The sequence below is a fragment of the Lithobates pipiens genome, unplaced genomic scaffold (genome assembly GCF_037356315.1).
Source record: "Lithobates pipiens isolate NorthernLeopardFrog02 unplaced genomic scaffold, aLitPip1_a1.2 Scaffold_18, whole genome shotgun sequence".
NCBI lineage: Eukaryota > Metazoa > Chordata > Amphibia > Anura > Ranidae > Lithobates > Lithobates pipiens.
In genome coordinates, this window is record NW_027507758.1 from 556861493 (window position 1) to 556880083 (window position 18591).

Consider the following 18591-nt stretch of genomic DNA (forward strand, 5'->3'; position numbering starts at 1 on the left):
TGTTTGATCTACAACTGCCATGGTGCTGCACATGTGATCAGTTATGACAATGGCCTTTTGATGGTTTGACACTTTGGTTGAGGACACAAGCAAATGTGACAGTTAGCAATCCCAGCATTCTAGGAATTTAACTGTTTTTTTAAACCGTTAAATTGATGAGTTTAGTTCTGCTTTATGATTTACTGCTGTTCAGGGGGTCTGGGCTTCACCAAAACAGCAGCCTAGCATAATTATTAATGTGGAATGTATGTACCTTGCTAAAGAACATCAAGTTGTTATGGGTAAAGTTCCCCTTTAAGCTCTGGAAGATTTTACCCTCTTCACAACCAGGCCATTTTTTTGCTATTCAGCACTTTGCTACATTAACTGGTAATTGCTCAGTCATGCAACACTGTACTCAAAAGAAATGGATATCTTTTTTTTCACACAAATAGAGCTTTCTTTTGGTGGTATTTGATCACCTCTGGTTTTATTTTTTAATATATAAATGAAAAAAGACTTAACATTTTGTAAAAAAAAAAAAAAATGATAATAATAATAATAATTTTCTGTTCAGAAGTTCATGAATGTTTATAGTTTATTTTTTACAATGCTTTCTTTTTTTAAGGGGGAGGGTGTGTGGGGTCCCTTTCTCTGCAGCCTCTGCTGCACTGATGATGAATGGAGAGAAGACAGCGGCTTCTCTCCAATCATTAACTGAGACATCGTAATCACAGGCGGTTACAATGTTTCAGTTATGTGAATGGACAGAGTCAGTGGTGTCCATTCTGAAAATGGGTTTACCGGCTCCTACCTCCGCTCTCCATCCTGAGATACCGAGGGGGGCGGCAGCACGGAGGGCGAGAAAAGAGGGGGACAGATGCACGGAGGGGGACACAGAAGAGAGAGGGGGACACAGAAGAGAGAGGGGGACAGATGCACGGAGGGGGGACACAGAAGAGAGAGGTGTCCTATTGCTGGTGTCAGTGGGAGGAATAGTGTCCTATTGCTGGTGTCAGTGGGAGGAATAGTGTCCTATTGCTGGTGTCAGTGGGAGGAATAGTGTCCTATTGTTGGTGTCAGTGGGAGGAATAGTGTCCTATTGCTGGTGTCAGTGGGAGGAATAGTGTCCTATTGCTGGTGTCAGTGGGAGGAATAGTGTCCTATTGCTGGTGTCAGTGGGAGGAATAGTGTCCTATTGTTGGTGTCAGTGGGAGGAATAGTGTCCTATTGCTGGTGTCAGTCGGAGGAATAGTGTCCTATTGCTGGTGTCAGTCGGAGGAATAGTGTCCTATTGCTGGTGTCAGTCGGAGGAATAGTGTCCTATTGCTGGTGTCAGTCGGAGGAATAGTGTCCTATTGCTGGTGTCAGTCGGAGGAATAGTGTCCTATTGCTGGTGTCAGTCGGAGGAATAGTGTCCTATTGCTGGTGTCAGTCGGAGGAATAGTGTCCTATTGCTGGTGTCAGTCGGAGGAATAGTGTCCTATTGCTGGTGTCAGTCGGAGGAATAGTGTCCTATTGCTGGTGTCAGTCGGAGGAATAGTGTCCTATTGCTGGTGTCAGTCGGAGGAATAGTGTCCTATTGCTGGTGTCAGTCGGAGGAATAGTGTCCTATTGCTGGTGTCAGTCGGAGGAATAGTGTCCTATTGCTGGTGTCAGTCAGAGGAATAGTGTCCTATTGCTGGTGTCAGTCGGAGGAATAGTGTCCTATGGTTGGTGTCAGTCGGAGGAATAGTGTCCTATGGTTGGTGTCAGTCGGAGGAATAGTGTCCTATTGCTGGTGTCAGTCGGAGGAATAGTGTCCTATTGCTGGTGTCAGTCGGAGGAATAGTGTCCTATGGTTGGTGTCAGTCGGAGGAATAGTGTCCTATTGCTGGTGTCAGTCGGAGGAATAGTGTCCTATTGCTGGTGTCAGTCGGAGGAATAGTGTCCTATTGCTGGTGTCAGTCGGAGGAATAGTGTCCTATTGCTGGTGTCAGTCGGAGGAATAGTGTCCTATTGCTGGTGTCAGTCGGAGGAATAGTGTCCTATTGCTGGTGTCAGTCGGAGGAATAGTGTCCTATTGCTGGTGTCAGTCGGAGGAATAGTGTCCTATTGCTGGTGTCAGTCGGAGGAATAGTGTCCTATTGCTGGTGTCAGTCGGAGGAATAGTGTCCTATTGCTGGTGTCAGTCGGAGGAATAGTGTCCTATTGCTGGTGTCAGTCGGAGGAATAGTGTCCTATTGCTGGTGTCAGTCGGAGGAATAGTGTCCTATTGCTGGTGTCAGTCGGAGGAATAGTGTCCTATTGCTGGTGTCAGTCGGAGGAATAGTGTCCTATTGCTGGTGTCAGTCGGAGGAATAGTGTCCTATTGCTGGTGTCAGTCGGAGGAATAGTGTCCTATTGCTGGTGTCAGTCAGAGGAATAGTGTCCTATTGCTGGTGTCAGTCGGAGGAATAGTGTCCTATGGTTGGTGTCAGTCGGAGGAATAGTGTCCTATGGTTGGTGTCAGTCGGAGGAATAGTGTCCTATTGCTGGTGTCAGTCGGAGGAATAGTGTCCTATTGCTGGTGTCAGTCGGAGGAATAGTGTCCTATGGTTGGTGTCAGTCGGAGGAATAGTGTCCTATTGCTGGTGTCAGTCGGAGGAATAGTGTCCTATTGCTGGTGTCAGTCGGAGGAATAGTGTCCTATTGCTGGTGTCAGTCGGAGGAATAGTGTCCTATTGCTGGTGTCAGTCGGAGGAATAGTGTCCTATTGCTGGTGTCAGTCGGAGGAATAGTGTCCTATTGCTGGTGTCAGTCGGAGGAATAGTGTCCTATGGTTGGTGTCAGTGGGAAGAATAGTGTCCTATGGTTGGTGTCAGTGGGAAGAATAGTGTCCTATGGTTGGTGTCAGTAGGAGGAATAGTGTCCTAGTGGTGTCAGTGGGAGGAATAATGTCCTATTGGTATCTACAAAACTGTTAACTCTTTTCTATGGTTATGCAGATACAAGTCTAAGTTCATGTGTCCCATTCTTGCTGAGATACTCACCAAGGCTTGTCCTCCTCTAAAGGGAAGCAGATGCTGCTGATTTTCCTAATGTAACTTTGCTCAGGATAATAAAGTCTGGCCCTCCCATTCAGAAATCAGTGTACAAGGACAAGGTGCAACAAACAGCAATCCCTTCAGAACAAAGGTAGAAATCTACAAAAAGGTTGAATAAAATCCATGCAATGTCTATAGAACTCAACACAAACCACTAGTGATGTAATACAATATTCATCACTACATATACAAATCAAGATCACATGATCTTTATTTATTAATAAGTACTTATATAGTGCAGTCGATATATGCAGCACTTTACATTTATAATGTACAGTCACATTTTAAATAGTTAGAGGACAAATCACCAGTCGTCTTCAATTGTGGCGTCTAGAAAAATCACAGGTGAAGGATGGAACATTTTTCTGATCTCTTATGTGAATAAATGAAATCGGATTTTCCAACCACAAATGTTGGATGTGAACTTGTTGTTGGAAAGTCCGACTGTGTGTATGCTCCATAGAACATTTGTTGTCGGAATTTACGCCAGCAAATGTTTGAGAGCAGGTTCTCACATTTTTGAATTTTTCGACAACAAAACTTGTCGGAAATTCTGAGCGTGTGTACACAATTCCGACGCCCAAAATTCCACGTATGCTTGGAATCGAGCAGAAGAGCCGCACTTGCTATTGAACTTCATTTTTCTCGGCTCGGCGTACGTGGTACCGTCACCGCGTTCTTGCCGTTTGGAATTTCCAACAACATTTGTGTGACCGTGTGTATGCAAGACAAGTTTGAGCCAACATCCTTCGGAAAAAAATCCTATCGTGTGTACATGGCATAACAGTTAATAAGGTCCTCAGTCGGGAAAATCATTGTAATGGCTCTGTACTAGAAAAAAAGTCCTCCTAAATCAGAATTCTTGTAGTCATGAATGTTTGTTCTTTTAAACTAGGGGTCTTCAACAGTGGTGGCTTGTTTTTATTGGGGGGGGGGGAATAGAGGTCGGGTGGCAAACAAACACCCCCCCCCCCCGAGCAGCACTTACCCCCATCTAGGAGGGTGATGGGCAGCTGCTCTGAGTCCTCTCCTACATCGGTGGCTTCCGGCAGTGAGTGGCTCCTCCCCACCTCCTCCTAGGCATCCAAAAGGATCGCCGGTCTTTTCAGCCAATCGGATGACAGGTGTCAAAACCCGCTAGAAGGGGGATCAGTGTTACAATAGTGAATATTCATTCCCTGTTGAAACACACCTGGGTGGGATCAGAGCACATTCTCTGAGCCCCAAGCCCACCCTATTTTGAAGCCTAATAGAGCATCTGCCTCTAATCAGGTGCTGAATAGGAGCCCGGACCACCTCCAGGGAATGAAGGACCACCTCCTTAGGATGTGTCGGTTTAGGACACAGTGATGGTAACACAATGTCTTCATTGATGTGAAATGCCAAATCCACCTTCGGCAGAAAAGAAGGTTGCGGATGCAACACCACCTTATCCTAATGGATAACCAGATAGGGCGACTTGCAAGACAAGGCCGCCAGTTCTGAAACCCTCTTGGCCGATGTAATGGCCACTAGGAAGACCACTTTCTGTGTATGGCTAGCTTAAAGAGATCAGTCACCTGAATAGGTTAGGGCTACACACTGGCGATTTCCATTAGCTCAATCCTGCTACTAAAACATTTTGTTGTAGCAAATGATAGCTAAACAAATAGAATGCATGGCTCCCTGTGGAGCAGACTACACAAGTAGTATGTTGTCGTGATCAATCACACATCAATGGAGCATTGTGTGACCATGTGAGATTGATCACTACTACCAGAGGTCTTCAAAAGTTTCCACACTTTTATATATTTGTTGAAAATGGTGAGGGTGGAAGGAGTAATTGGTCGTGTCTGAGCGTGTCATGTGACTTGTCTGTCTGGCATAAGAGTTGTCACGCTGTGGTGAATAAGAAGTGTGGAAGCGTTTTGAAGAACCCTCATACATGTCCCTTCTATACACTGCAGTGGCTGGACGGTGAAGACGAAGGCCAGATATACCAGATGACCACCTGGAAAGAGTCATGGCATGAGAATATAGAGAGCTCACCATTGAATACAACAAGGATGGATCACCTCCTGATAACAGCGGGTAGAAGAAACGTAGATGTGTGATCTGCCTACCTCAATATCGGGTTGTACTGCAGACGGTTGTATGAGACACGCCAGGAACACACAATGGTCTAATCTGATAACAAGCCACCACTTCCTGTTTTCCTTGCACCTGCCCCGTCTTTCCTCACCCAGTGTAATGACATTGACAAGCAAACAGGTCAGACCAGTGTGACTCCACCAGCCACACGTTTACTTCTTCAAACTGGAAAGGAGGACAGACCGGCCCTCCCGTATAATGACAGTGTCACTGTGCTGTGGAGGAGGTGACAACCACATAGAAGTCTGTCACTTTCTAGATTTACGAGTAAGCAGCAGCAGTCTTGACTTTAAAGGGTTAGTCCACCCAAATGTGAGGTCCCAGGTTATGAGGGGCTCCCGCCATCCCCGCTGGACTTCATACTATGGTAAATACCACAGTTGGAGCTGGAACATCTGAAGGGTGAAGGTGGACAGTCACAATCGTGGCAGAGAGACTTCACTGTTGGGTCTAAATAAGACATATCATGAGCCAAAAGCTGACTCCGCCCACTGGCTGGACGGATGCATTAGGCCTCAGATCCCCCGAATGTACACCTCGGCAGTGGGGGGGGGGGGGGGTCTCTCAGATATAGAAATGACCTTCTCACTATATAGTTATTGATGGATCTAAAGCTGGCTGGGGAACTGGAGAAAGTGCAGAGAAGAGCAACCTGTCAGGGCTGGGCTCAGCCATTCCTTCTCAGAGCTGGCTGCTCAGCTGTCAGCTAATTGTCAGCTCCTATCTCTCCACAGTTACTCAGCTGTTGAGGAAATCCTGCTGGTCACTCCTGCCTACTTAAGCTGTTCAGTCCAGTGGATCTCTGCCTTCGCCTTGGTCAACATCACAAGAGATTATCTCCTGCGTTGCTGTTTAAAGACTTGCTTTGCTGACATCCCTCCTGGCTCTAGATCAGGGGTCTCAAACTCGCGGCCCGCGGGCCAACTGCGGCCCGCGGGACAATATTTTGCGGCCCCCCGCCTGGAAAAGCACTTAGCCACCTTCCCTCCGGTACTTGAAGAAGATGAAGTCGCCGCTCTGAACGCACTTGGTGCAGGTCAGCCTCCGGCGGTGTTACACAGCGGGCAGCGCTCCACCGCCAAGTACAGTACCTCGGCGTCTCACCAGGGGGAGTAAGTGGCGGTGGAGCGCTGCCCGCTGTGTAACACCGCCGGACGCTGACCTGCACCAAGTGCGTTCAGAGCGGCGACTTCATCTTCTTCGATGGGAGGGACACGGAGAGGCAAGTACCAGCCTGTCAGTCACGCTCTCCACGCCTCACTTTTTTTCTTCTCTTTCCCGTTCAGGCGACAGGACGTTCTGCCATTGGAGGCCCTGCATGGGAGGAGGAGACGCAGGGGTTTCTCAATGGGCGTCTCCTTCTCCCTGGCTGTGTTGTGATCCAATCACATCAAAGAGTGTCACAGACAAGGAGTTTTTTTCTTCCTGGCTGTGACTCTCACTGTGATTGGATTGAGGCACATGGAGAAGGAGACGCCCATTGAGAAACCCCGGCGTCTCTTCCTCCTTGATGCTCAGTATTAGCATACAGGGCAAGAAATATACAGGGGGGCACAGCAGAGTGGAGGAGTGCTATTTTTATAAACCAGACAGGTGCGTGCCCACCCTAAAGGTATTTGGCTACTCCTGTGAGTAAAAATCAGGTCCTCTTTAGGCTCCATGCACACTGAAGCTCAAAAAAGCTATTTCTGGACGCCAGATTGCTGGCAGAAAACGCTGGTTGAAAAACCTGCTTTTAACAGCGTTTTATACTAGCGTTAATGAGCGTTAATGAGCGTTAATGAGCGTTTTACAGCGTTAGCGTTAATGGGCGTTTTTTATAAAAATACACAGAGGACACTCCAAAAATCCCACAATGCATTGAAAAATAGAATGCCGAACACTAATGAACGAGCGTTAATGAGCGTTAATGAGCGTTTGTCGTTTTTTGCCGCTGAAAAACGGCACTTTGAACGCGAATTTCTGGCGTTCAGAAAAAAGCCCATAAACTCCACTGCTCATTAAAGCTGAAAAACGTCCATGTGTGCATGGACACATAGGCTAACATAGAGTGGAGTTTATGGGCTTTTACAAAAAACGCCCAAACTCCAATAAACTGCAGTTTATCAGCTTCAGTGTGCATGGAGCCTTAATGTTGCCGAAGGTCATGCTAGGCAGCTAGGGGGACTGGGAAACTCTATTTCCGCTCATCCAGAGCACCTTGTGCTGAAGTGGGTATCTCAAGGCACCATAGGCCTAAGTTTTTGGTACGCAGCCCCAAATATGTCTTGCTCAAAGCCTGCAGTGAAGAGAAAGGTTGATGATGAGCACAGACAATTTCAGGAAAAGTGGGAAAAGCAATATTTCTTTATTGAGCACAAGGGCATCCCAACTTGTCTTATTTGCACAGAGAAAGTTGCAGTGCCCAAAGAATACAATTTGAAGCGTCATTACACAACTAGACATGCTGAGGAGTATGCAAAGTACCAGGAAGATGAGAGAGCCAACCAGGTTGCTAAACTTAAGACATGTCTGCTGAGGCAACAAGATTTCTTTAAGAAAGCAACCAAAGAGAATGATGCAGCAGTCGAAGCCAGCTACGTAGTTAGTATGATGATTGCTAAAGCAGGAAAGTCATTTAAAGAAGGGGAATTTATAAAAAAGTGCATGTTACAGGCTGCAAGTATTATCTCTCCAGAAAAGAAAGGTCAGTTTAGCAACATCAGCCTTTCTTCCAACACCGTGGCAGAGCGCATTTCTGACCTTTCAAGTGACATTTATGATCAACTGTGTGAGAAAATAAAATGTTTCAGTGTATACTCAGTCGCTCTTGATGAGACCACAGACATCACCGACACTGCCCAGCTTGCAATCTATGTCCGGGGTGTTGATGACAATTTTGAAGTCACAGAGGAGTTGCTCTCACTAGTTCCAATGCATGGCCAGACCACCGCCCAAGAGATATTTCACCAGCTGTGTGATGCTTTTCAGAATGCTGGTTTGCCTTGGAGGAAGTTTGTCGGAATAACAACTGATGGAGCGCCATCAATGATCGGGAGGAAAAAAGGACTGGTGGCACTTGTTAATAAAAAAAAGAAAGAGGAAGGTTTAGAGGAGGTCATTGCTCTGCACTGCATTATTCATCAGCAGGCCCTTTGCAGCAAATGCCTGAAGTTTGACAACGTGATGTCTTTCGTTGTGAAATGCATCAATCAAATCAGATCCAGGGGCTTAAAACACAGAATGTTTCGTGCTTTTTTAGAGGAAATAGAGTCAGAATATGGGGATGTGCTCTACTTTACCGAGGTGCGTTGGCTCAGCAGGGGAAACGTATTGAAGAGATTTTTTGAGTTGAGAGCGGAAGTGAAAGCTTTTATGGAGAAAGATGGGGCTTCTGTTCCTTTGCTAAGTGATCCAAAATGGCTCATGGACTTAGCTTTTTTGGTTGATATCACACATGAGCTTAATGTACTGAATAAGAGGTTACAAGGCCAGGGGCAACTTGTCAGTGCTGCCTATGACAGCGTGAGAGCGTTCTCTACAAAACTTATATTGTGGAAAGACCAGCTTTCTCAAACAAACCTTTGCCATTTCCCAGCATGCAAGTCACTCATTGATTCAGGCACACTATTCAGTCATGAGGAGTATGTGGATGTCATTTTGAGGCTACAGGAGGAATTTGATCATAGATTTGCAGACTTCAAGAGACACAGAGCCACATTTCAAATTTTTGCAGACCCCTTCTCCTTTGATGTGCAAGATGCCCCTCCAGTGTTTCAAATAGAGCTCATTGACCTGCAGTGTAACTCTGAACTCAAAGCCAAGTTTAGGGATGTGAGTGGAAAAGCAGACAAACTTGGGCAATTTTTAAGAGAATTGCCCCCCAGCTTCCCTGAGCTTTCCCGAATGTTCAAGCAGACCATGTGTCTTTTTGGGAGCACATACTTGTGCGAAAAGCTCTTCTCTACCTTGAACTTCAATAAGTCAAAGTACAGGTCTAGAATTACTGATGCTCATCTTCAAGCTGTGCTGAGGGTCTCAACTGCTTCCTCACTTACGCCAAATGTGGCTCGGCTATGCAAGAGTAAGCGCTGTCAGATCTCTAGCAGCAAGAAGTAGGCAGATAAAGCCATGTTCAAACAGTTTATGTCCATTCATGTTCTAAAAGTTAAATGTTAAAGAACTGTTAATAAAGACATTTGAATCTGAATAATGATATTTTGTAAGCGCATTTTTTGTGGAAAACTTGATGCGGCCCAGCCTTACCCAGAATCTACCTCCAGCGGCCCCCAGGTAAATTGAGTTTGAGACCCCTGCTCTAGATCCTGCTTGCTTCCACTACATTGCTCCCCGACTTCTGGCTTGGCTGACTATCCGTTCCAGTTATTGAACTTTGTCTATGTTTTGACTATGTTTGTTTTTTTTTTACTTTTATTATTAAACAAGTGTGATTTAACTGTACTTCTGTCTCGGTCTGATTTCATGGTTTCTGACAACCAAACTGATAAGAGGCATGGAGGAGCTCAGCTATGAGGAAAGATTAGAGGAACTGAATTTATTCTCTCTTGATAAGAGGAGATTAAGGTGGAATATGATCAACGTGTATAATAAAGGACAAGGGGGCACTCTTTACGTCTAGAGGAAAAAAGATTTTATCTCCAAATACGGAAAGGTTTCTTCACAGTAAAAGCTGTGAATATGTGGAATAGACTCCCTGCAGAGGTGGTTCTGGCCAGCTCAGTAGATTGCTTTAAGAAAGGCCTGGATTATTTCCTAAATGTACAATATAATATAACTGGGTACTAACATGTATAGGTAAAGTTGATCCAGGGAAAATCCGATTGCCTCTCGGGGGGGGGGGGGGGGATCAGGAAGGAATTTTTCCCCTGTATAGCAAATTGGATCATGCTTTGCTTGGATTTTTCACCTTCCTCTGGATCAACCGTGGGTATAGAATTGTGTATATGGGATTCTACGGCTTTTTTTTGGTTGAACTAGACGGACTTGTTTCTTCTTTCAACCTGACTATGTAACTATGGCCACACACCATACAGTGTGATTCAGAGGCAGCCCCTCCATATGGGCGTCGCCCCCCCCAGCAGTAAAAAAAATAAAATAAAAAAAAGGCCCTTTAAAAAATAGAAAATAGAAAACAAAATGTCCTTTAAGTGCACTGTGTTCGGGCACCGGACACAGTGCACTATGGGAAGCGCCACGTCAATGCAATCACGAGATTTCAGACGAGGCGCATTATTTGCAGGATTTTTACCTGCTTTGTGGCGAATTCCATCATGCTGAACAACTTCCACCCGATACTACGGGCGGGTGCTTTGTTCTTCGAGTTAATACGTTACTTCCACTTTCCCTGTGCCAGAGGGAAACCGGAAGTGACGCCAGAAGCTCAGTGGAACGTACGGCCCGGGCGGAGCTGGTAAGTAAGGCTGCAAAATAGGTGAACTGAGAAATTACAGGTGCCACTTTTGGATGCCTATCAGGAGGCAGGAGACGCATGAAGGACCCCGCTCGTTGCTGTCGCACACTGGCAGCCTTTAATGGCCACACTGGCAGCATTTGATGGGCATACTGGCTGCGTTTGAAAAAAATTTGAAAAAAAACATCAGTTTGTTTGCGCCCCCCCCCCAAAAAAAAAATTTGAGCACCAGCCGCTACTGTTTCGATTACTGTGTAATCTCTTTTTGCTTCACCAATATTATGTAATATGAGGACAACCCTAGACAATGCAATCTATCTGTATCCAATCAGGCAGCTCCTTTCATAGATCTAAGGATGGCCATACACACTACAATCTGATTCTATGATCACCTTTTTCGTTTACTGAAACAATGTAATATAAGGACACACCTATACAATCCCATCCATGTGTACCCAGGCAGGCTGGCATTTATATTACATGGTAGATCTATGCAAGATTGGACAATCAGACTGTATAGTCTGCACACAATCTCTTTTAGATCTACCATAGACTATGCAGTTGAAGGGTCGGCCTGATTGATACCGAGTCATTGAGTAGATTAGGTGTGTCCTCATATGATATTGTTCTGGTAAAACTAAAGCGGATTGTACAGAGATTGTATGGTGACCCTAAAGATGGCCATAGACTATGCAATCTCCTTAACCGTATACTGTATATATAAAGGCAGCTCTGCTGTGCAGGATCACGTACCTAGTATGCGATCCTGCACCTCCAGGTCTGGGGCGTGTGCTGCCAGTGGTCCGCTCCCGCTGGGATTAGACACAGCAGGAGCTGATCAGTGGGTACAGTGAACGCGATGTCTGCCGGCGCCCGCCGATGCTTTGGTACTGAGGGAGGACAGCGGTCTGCCTATGTAAACAAGGAGGGAAGGGATTGATCCTGTGTTCCTGCAAAGCAGAGACATAGATCCATGCCTTCCCCTAATAAAAGCTCCTCCCATAGTACACAAACACTGGCTAGGCACACATTGAACCCTTTGATCACCATGTTTAACCCCTTCCCAGCCAGTGTCATTAGTACAGTAACGGTGCATATTTTTAGCACTGATCACTGTATTGGTGCCACTGGTCCCCAAATAGTGACAAAAGTGTCACTTAGTGTCCGACTGTCCGCCGCAATATTGCAGTCCCGCTATAAATCGCTGATCGCCACCATTGCTAGTAAAATAAATATCCAATAAATATATCCTATAGATTGTAGACGCGATCCCTTTTGCACAAATCAATCAATTTACACTTATTGGGATTTTTTTTACCAAAAATATGTAGCTGAATACATATTGGCCTAAATTTAAGAAGAAATTCGATTTTTTTTTTAAATGTTATTGGATGTTTTAGAGCAGAAAATAAAAAAAATATATATTTTTTTTCAAAATTGTCGCTCTTTTTTGTTTATAGCGCAAAAAAAAAAAAACGCAGGTGATCAAATACCACCAAAAGAAAGCTCTATTTGTGGGGAATAAAAGGGACATCAATTTTATACTTCGCACAACTGCGCAATTGTTAGTTTAAAATAACGCAGTGCCATATCGCAAAAAATGGCCTGGTCTTTAAGGAGGGGTAAATCTTCCAGAGGTCAAGTGGTTAAAGGAGCACAACCCCTTTTTCATACAATCAGGCAGGCCCATACATTAAATAGTAGATGTAATAAAGTGGATTGTACAATCAGATTGTATGGTGTATGTGCAGCTTAAAGAAGACATTATCTCTAGAAGACTGACCACACACTATACAATCTTACTCATTAGATCCACCATCCCCCATGCAGCCGGTCAGCCCCATAGGATACAAGGCAGTAACTTTGTATGGGATTGTACAGTGTATGGTCATCTATAGCCGTGATTATGGACTCTGATTACACATACACCGGGATCTGCACCCAGCGATGCTGCGACACCCACCATAGTACGGGAGTTATATTGTATTGGTACAGCTCACCTATTATCCCCCTTCCCCCACCATGGTACACACCCGCCTACCCTCCTCCCCCTCCTCCCCCTCCGTACACCCCAGATCGGTACTCACACACAGCACGAACTCCGATCACTTCTCTCCTCCGACACCTCACTGGGCGGGCACTACAACAGAGGGCGGGTTTAGCTGTCACACGCCGCGGCTGATTGGCTGCAGTCACAGGCTCCCTGGTGTCATTGAAGGCGAGACGTGTGTTTTGAAACATGTGATGGCTGAGCTGACGTCACCGCCGCGGCTGTCAGAGCGCAGAGTTGTGCTGGTTAGTTCCTGATACAAGCAGTGTGGTGTCATGGTGAACCCTGGGGCCAGATTACTGTGTATACACACCCCAGTATATAGATCTCACTATAAACATCCCAGTGCATAGATCTCAATATAAACATGTCAGTATATAGATCTCAATATAAACATACCAGTGCATAGATCTCAACATAAACATGTCAGTATATAGATCTCAATCCCAGTATACACATGTATGTACAGTATATGCTGTAAATCCCTGAATATAGACCTTAGTATATACATCAAAGTGTATACTGGGCCCCTTACACAGCTTTAGGCCTGCACCCCCCCCCCCCCCCCCCCCCCAGCCTGCTGACAACCAAAATTCCCCAAGGCCATCCCACCAAATACGCACTCAGCCCCTCCTCACACCTGTACACACTCAGCCCCCCCCCCAATCCTGTATAAATGTCAGCCCCCCCACCAGTGGAAGTCCATACATAGAGGGCGCATAAGCGCCGCCCCCCCCTCACTCTATCACCAATGGAAAGATTCATGCATTGCATGAATCTATCTATTGTCGCCGCTGTCGGCCCCTTGTCGGGCACCGGGCATCTGTATTACAGTGGTAGGGTTTCTTTGGAAGTGCCTGATTAGAGCTGTCGGCTTTGATAGGCGTCCTGATTAGAGCCTTAGGCTCTAATAGGCTTCCAAAAGGGTAAACAGCGGGCGCACTGCTGTGCGTTCGCTGTTTACACAGTGTTGTGTTAGAAAAGCGAATACATCGCTTCCCTGACACTGATCCGCCTCTCAGCCAATCAGGTTGCCGGGTCTGTGTTACTTGTCACCTGATTGGCTGAAATCACAGGCGTTGCAATCATTGCAGAAGATGAGAGGAGGAGCGTGGGAGAAGACATCAGGGTCAGATTTGGAGGACACCGCTCGCCGCCTGCTGCCGTCACCCGCTGCACAGTAGAGACAAGGTAAGTGCCGGGCACAGTGGCAACACACACCTGTATACATGTCAGGCCCCCCTCACACCTGTATACATGTCAGGCCTCCCTCACACCTGTATACATGTCAGGCCCCCCTCACACCTGTATACATGTCAGGCCCCCCTCACACCTGTATACATGTCAGGCCCCCCTCACACCTGTATACATGTCAGGCCCCCCTCACACCTGTATACATGTCAGGCCCCCCTCACACCTGTATACATGTCAGGCCCCCCTCACACCTGTATACATGTCAGGCCCCCCTCACACCTGTATACATGTCAGGCCTCCCTCACACCTGTATACATGTCAGGCCCCCCTCACACCTGTATACATGTCAGGCCCCCCTCACACCTGTATACATGTCAGGCCCCCCTCACACCTGTATACATGTCAGGCCCCCCTCACACCTGTATACATGTCAGACCCCCCTCACACCTGTATACATGTCAGGCCCCCCTCACACCTGTATACATGTCAGGCCCCCCTCACACCTGTATACATGTCAGGCCCCCCTCACACCTGTATACATGTCAGGCCCCCCTCACACCTGTATACATGTCAGGCCTCCCTCACACCTGTATACATGTCAGGTCTCCCTCACACCTGTATACATGTCAGGTCTCCCTCACACCTGTATACATGTCAGGTCCCCCTCACACCTGTATACATGTCAGGCCTCCCTCACACCTGTATACATGTCAGGTCCCCCTCACACCTGTATACATTTTAGGTCCCCCTCACACCTGTATATATATCTGCTCCCCCTCTCACCCCTTTATACATGTCAGGTCCCCCCTCACACCTGTATACATTTCAGCCGCCTTCACACCTGTATATATGTGTAGAAACAGAACAAAACTCTGGATAGCCGCACTCCGGATTGTGTAAAAATTAGATGCCTTTATTTCTTCAAGTGCAAAACTCCATTGAACAAAACATTACAGCAAAAGGGGAACAAAAAAAGGATTTTTGAACAAAATTTCTAATGCGTTTCACGCTACAAACAGCGCTTACTCATAGCTAGCTTGTGTTCTGAATAACAAATATATACTATTCGTGTATAAGCACACCACAATAAAATCAAAGGTAAAACCATGACAGCTGGTGAAGCTATCATTGTAGATTCTCCACACATGCATTCCATACCCAGTTGTTGGTTGGTAAAAATAACTGGGAAAGGAAAAAAGGTGAACATATCTGTGTGTTGAAATGTAATTTGATGAAAGGTATAAATATGTAAAAAAATACATATAGGGGTGAAAATAACAGAGTGTAAAAAGAAAAAGAAAAATATATATGTGTGTATATATATAAATATATTAGTATAAATGTGATGGTAATACTTGTAATTGTGCACTAATGCAAAGTAACCTTTTAATGCATAAATAAAGAAAGTGTAAATGTTATGCAATTCAAAGTAAAAAACAGTGTTGAATGTTTATATGTATGTAAATAAACTCAAATATTTAGAGAATGAACTGTGATATAAGAGTGACAGGGATAAACATGCACTAAACAAAATCACATCGGATTAATGGCCATAGTTATGTGAACTGTCAGTGAAAAAAGAAAAAGATAATAATAAAAAAGCCAATATGAAACCAAACAATTGATGGACTTATTTCGATAACAAGTAGTATGCATGCATGGAAAATCCAAGGTTCAAAAGCAGATCACAATTTCCAAATATTTCTAAAGTTGTACATACACTAACCATCTCGTGTTTTTATCGATGTGTAAATGAATGTAAATACACCAATCAATGCATAAAATGAGGTATATACCCACAATTACCATCATAAAAACACACAAATGTAACATGTAAAATAGTTGAATAAAAACAGAACAAAACAAAAAAAGAAAGCAAAAAACCTTTTGGAACCCTCACGGACACTAGAATAAGCCTAGACGCCTCAATCAAGTGGTTTTGACTTGGAGCGGTGAAATCTCTGTTTTGAAACCTGTATATATGTCAGGACCCCCTCACACCTGTATACATGTCAAGACCCCCTCACACCTGTATGTGTGTGTGTATATATATATATATATATATCTGCTCCCCCCCCCTCACTCCTTTATACATGTCAGGTCCCCCCTCACCCCTGTATACATGTCAGCCCCCTTCACACCTGTATATATGGCAAGTCCCCCTCACACCTGTATATATATCTGCTCACCCCTGTATACATGTCAGGTCCCCCCTCACACCTGTATATATGTCAGGACCCCCTCACAGCTGTATATATATATATATATATATATATATATATCTGCTCCCCCCTCACCCCTTTATACATGTCAGTTCCCTCCCTCACCCCTGTTTACATGTCAGTTCCCCCCTCACACCTGTATACATGTCAGGCCCCCCCTCACACCTGTATAAATGCAATCCCCCCTACACCTGTATACATGTCAGGTCTCCTCTGTATACATGTCAGCCCCCTTTACACCCATATACATGTCAGTCCCCCCCCCCCCCCTCACACCTGTATATATGTCAGCTCCACCCTCACCCCTGTATACATGTCAGCTCGCCCCTGTATACATGTCAGGCCCACCCTCACACCTGTAAACCTGTCAGCACCCCCTCACCCCTGTATACATGTCAGCCCCCCCCTCACACCTGTATACATGTCAGCCCCCCCTCACACCTGTATACATGTCAGGTCCCCCCTCACCCATGTATACATGTCAGGTCCCCCTCACACCTGTATACATGTCAGGCCCCCCTCACACCTGTATACATGTCAGGCCCCCCTCACACCTGTATACATGTCAGGTCCCCCCTCACCCATGTATACATGTCAGGTCCCCCCTCACCCCTGTATACATGTCAGCCCCCTCACACCTGTGTATACGAGACCCCCTTAAATTTTTAATTCTTTGTTATATTGCAGCCATTTGCTAAAATCATTTGAAGGGCCTGTAAAGGTACGTTTTTTTTTTTTTTTTTTAAATAACAAACATCTTATACTTACCTCCACTGGGCAGCTGGTTTTGCAGAGAGTGGCCCTGAACCTGCATTTCTGGGGTCCCTCGGCGGCTGTCTCAGCTCCCCCCCGCAAGGACTTCTCACCTTCATGTGAGCTCCCTCGCATGGTGAGGAGTGCTTGTGGGCGCTCCCGTGATACAGCCGGAGGCCATAGCCATTCACTGTATCACTCTGTATCAGCCCCCCAGCACGCTGCATCATTGGATGTGATTGACAGCAGCGTGAGCCAATGGCAGCGCTGCTTTCAATCCATCCACTGTAACCAATCAACAGCCAGGCTGAGCGGCGAAGAGGATGTCGGGGGCGAGTGCGGGACTTTCGAGTGGTCAGGTAAGTAAAACGGGGGGGGGGGGGGCGGCATTGTCGGATGTTTTTTGCACCTTAATGCATAGAATGCATTAATGTGAAAAAACTTTTACCTTTACAATCCCTTTAAGTTCATTTTTTTTCCTCATTAATGTACACACAGCACCCCATATTGACAGAAAAACACAGAATTGTTGACATTTTTGCAAATGTATTGTAAGAAATATGTAAAGAATAACTGAAATATCACATTGTCCTAAGTATTCAGTCCCTTTGCTGTGACACTCATATATTTAACTCAGGTGCTATTACTTTCTTCTGATCATCCTTGAGATGGTTCTACATCTTAATTTGAGTCCAGCTGTGTTTGATTATACTGATTGGACTTGATTAGAAAAACCACACACCTGTCTACCGTATATACTCGAGTATAAGCCGAGATTTTCAGCCTCTTTTTTGAGGCTGAAAGTGCCCCCTCGGCTTATACTCGAGTCACCGCTGTCTGACTGCTCGATCAGCGTATCGAGCAGACAGACGGCGGACATTAAAATTTAAAAGCCGCGCCTCCTTCTCCGCCTCCGCCTGTGATAGGCGGAACACTAAATTTCCCAGCAGTCAGTGTTCCACCTATCACGGACATCCGCTCATTCTCATACTACGGACGAGTATGAGAGGATGTCCGTGATAGGCGGAACACAGGCTGCTGGGAAATTGAGTGTTCCGCCTATCACAGGCGGAGGCGGAATTTTGAATTGTAGAATGGCCGCCGAGAAGAGCGGCGATCCATCGGCACGGCACGGGACGGAGGAGGCACGGGACGGAGGAGGCACGGCACGGGACGGAGGAGGCACGGGAAGGAGGAGGCACGGCACGGGACGGAGGAGGCACGGGACGGAGGAGGCACGGCACGGGTCGGAGGAGGCTCGGGACGACGGCGGCTCGGGACGGAGGCTTGGGACACAGGTAGGCTGGACACACACACAAGGCTGCACGGACACACACACACACACACACACACACACACACACACACACACACACACACACACACACACACACACACACAAGGCTGCACGGACACACACACACACACAGGGATGGATGGATGGATACGGACACACACACACACACAGGGATGGATGGATGGATACACACACACACACACACACACAGGGATGGATGGATGGATGAATACACACACACACACACACACACACAGGGATGGATGGATGGATGGATGGATACACACACAGGGATGGATGGACACACAGGGATGGACGGACACACACACAGGGATGGACAGCCATGTCTCACCCTCGGCTTATACACGAGTCAATAAGTTTTCCAGTTTTTTGGGGGTAAATTGGGGGCCTCGGCTTATATTCGGGTCGGCCTATACTCGAGTATATACGGTATATAAGATCTTACAGCTCACAGTGCATGTCAGAGCAAAT

At 46.1% G+C, this 18591-nt stretch overlaps 2 protein-coding genes across 4 annotated transcripts in view; one reads left to right on the forward strand and one right to left on the reverse strand.

Moving 5' to 3' along the window:
• Positions 1-12730, reverse strand: part of ENPP4 (ectonucleotide pyrophosphatase/phosphodiesterase 4) — a 56315-nt gene extending 43585 nt beyond the window's left edge. The window contains exon 1 of one of the 3 annotated variants that reach the window (XM_077488945.1): positions 12672-12730. Coding sequence is in view for 1 of the 3 variants with exons in the window: in XM_077488944.1 (XP_077345070.1) it covers positions 5073-5075 (3 nt within the window). In the remaining 2 variants the exon portion in view is untranslated. Of the gene's footprint in view, positions 1-5072; positions 5097-5146; positions 5289-12671 lie in introns of those variants that run through there. The other 2 variants (XM_077488946.1, XM_077488944.1) reach the window with 2 other exon arrangements.
• LOC143986765 (general transcription factor II-I repeat domain-containing protein 2-like) lies at positions 7437-9272 on the forward strand. Its single transcript, XM_077485169.1, has one exon. The coding sequence runs from the start codon at positions 7437-7439 to the stop codon at positions 9270-9272; it is 1836 nt and encodes a 611-aa protein (XP_077341295.1).
• Positions 12731-18591: the final 5861 nt, after the last annotated feature.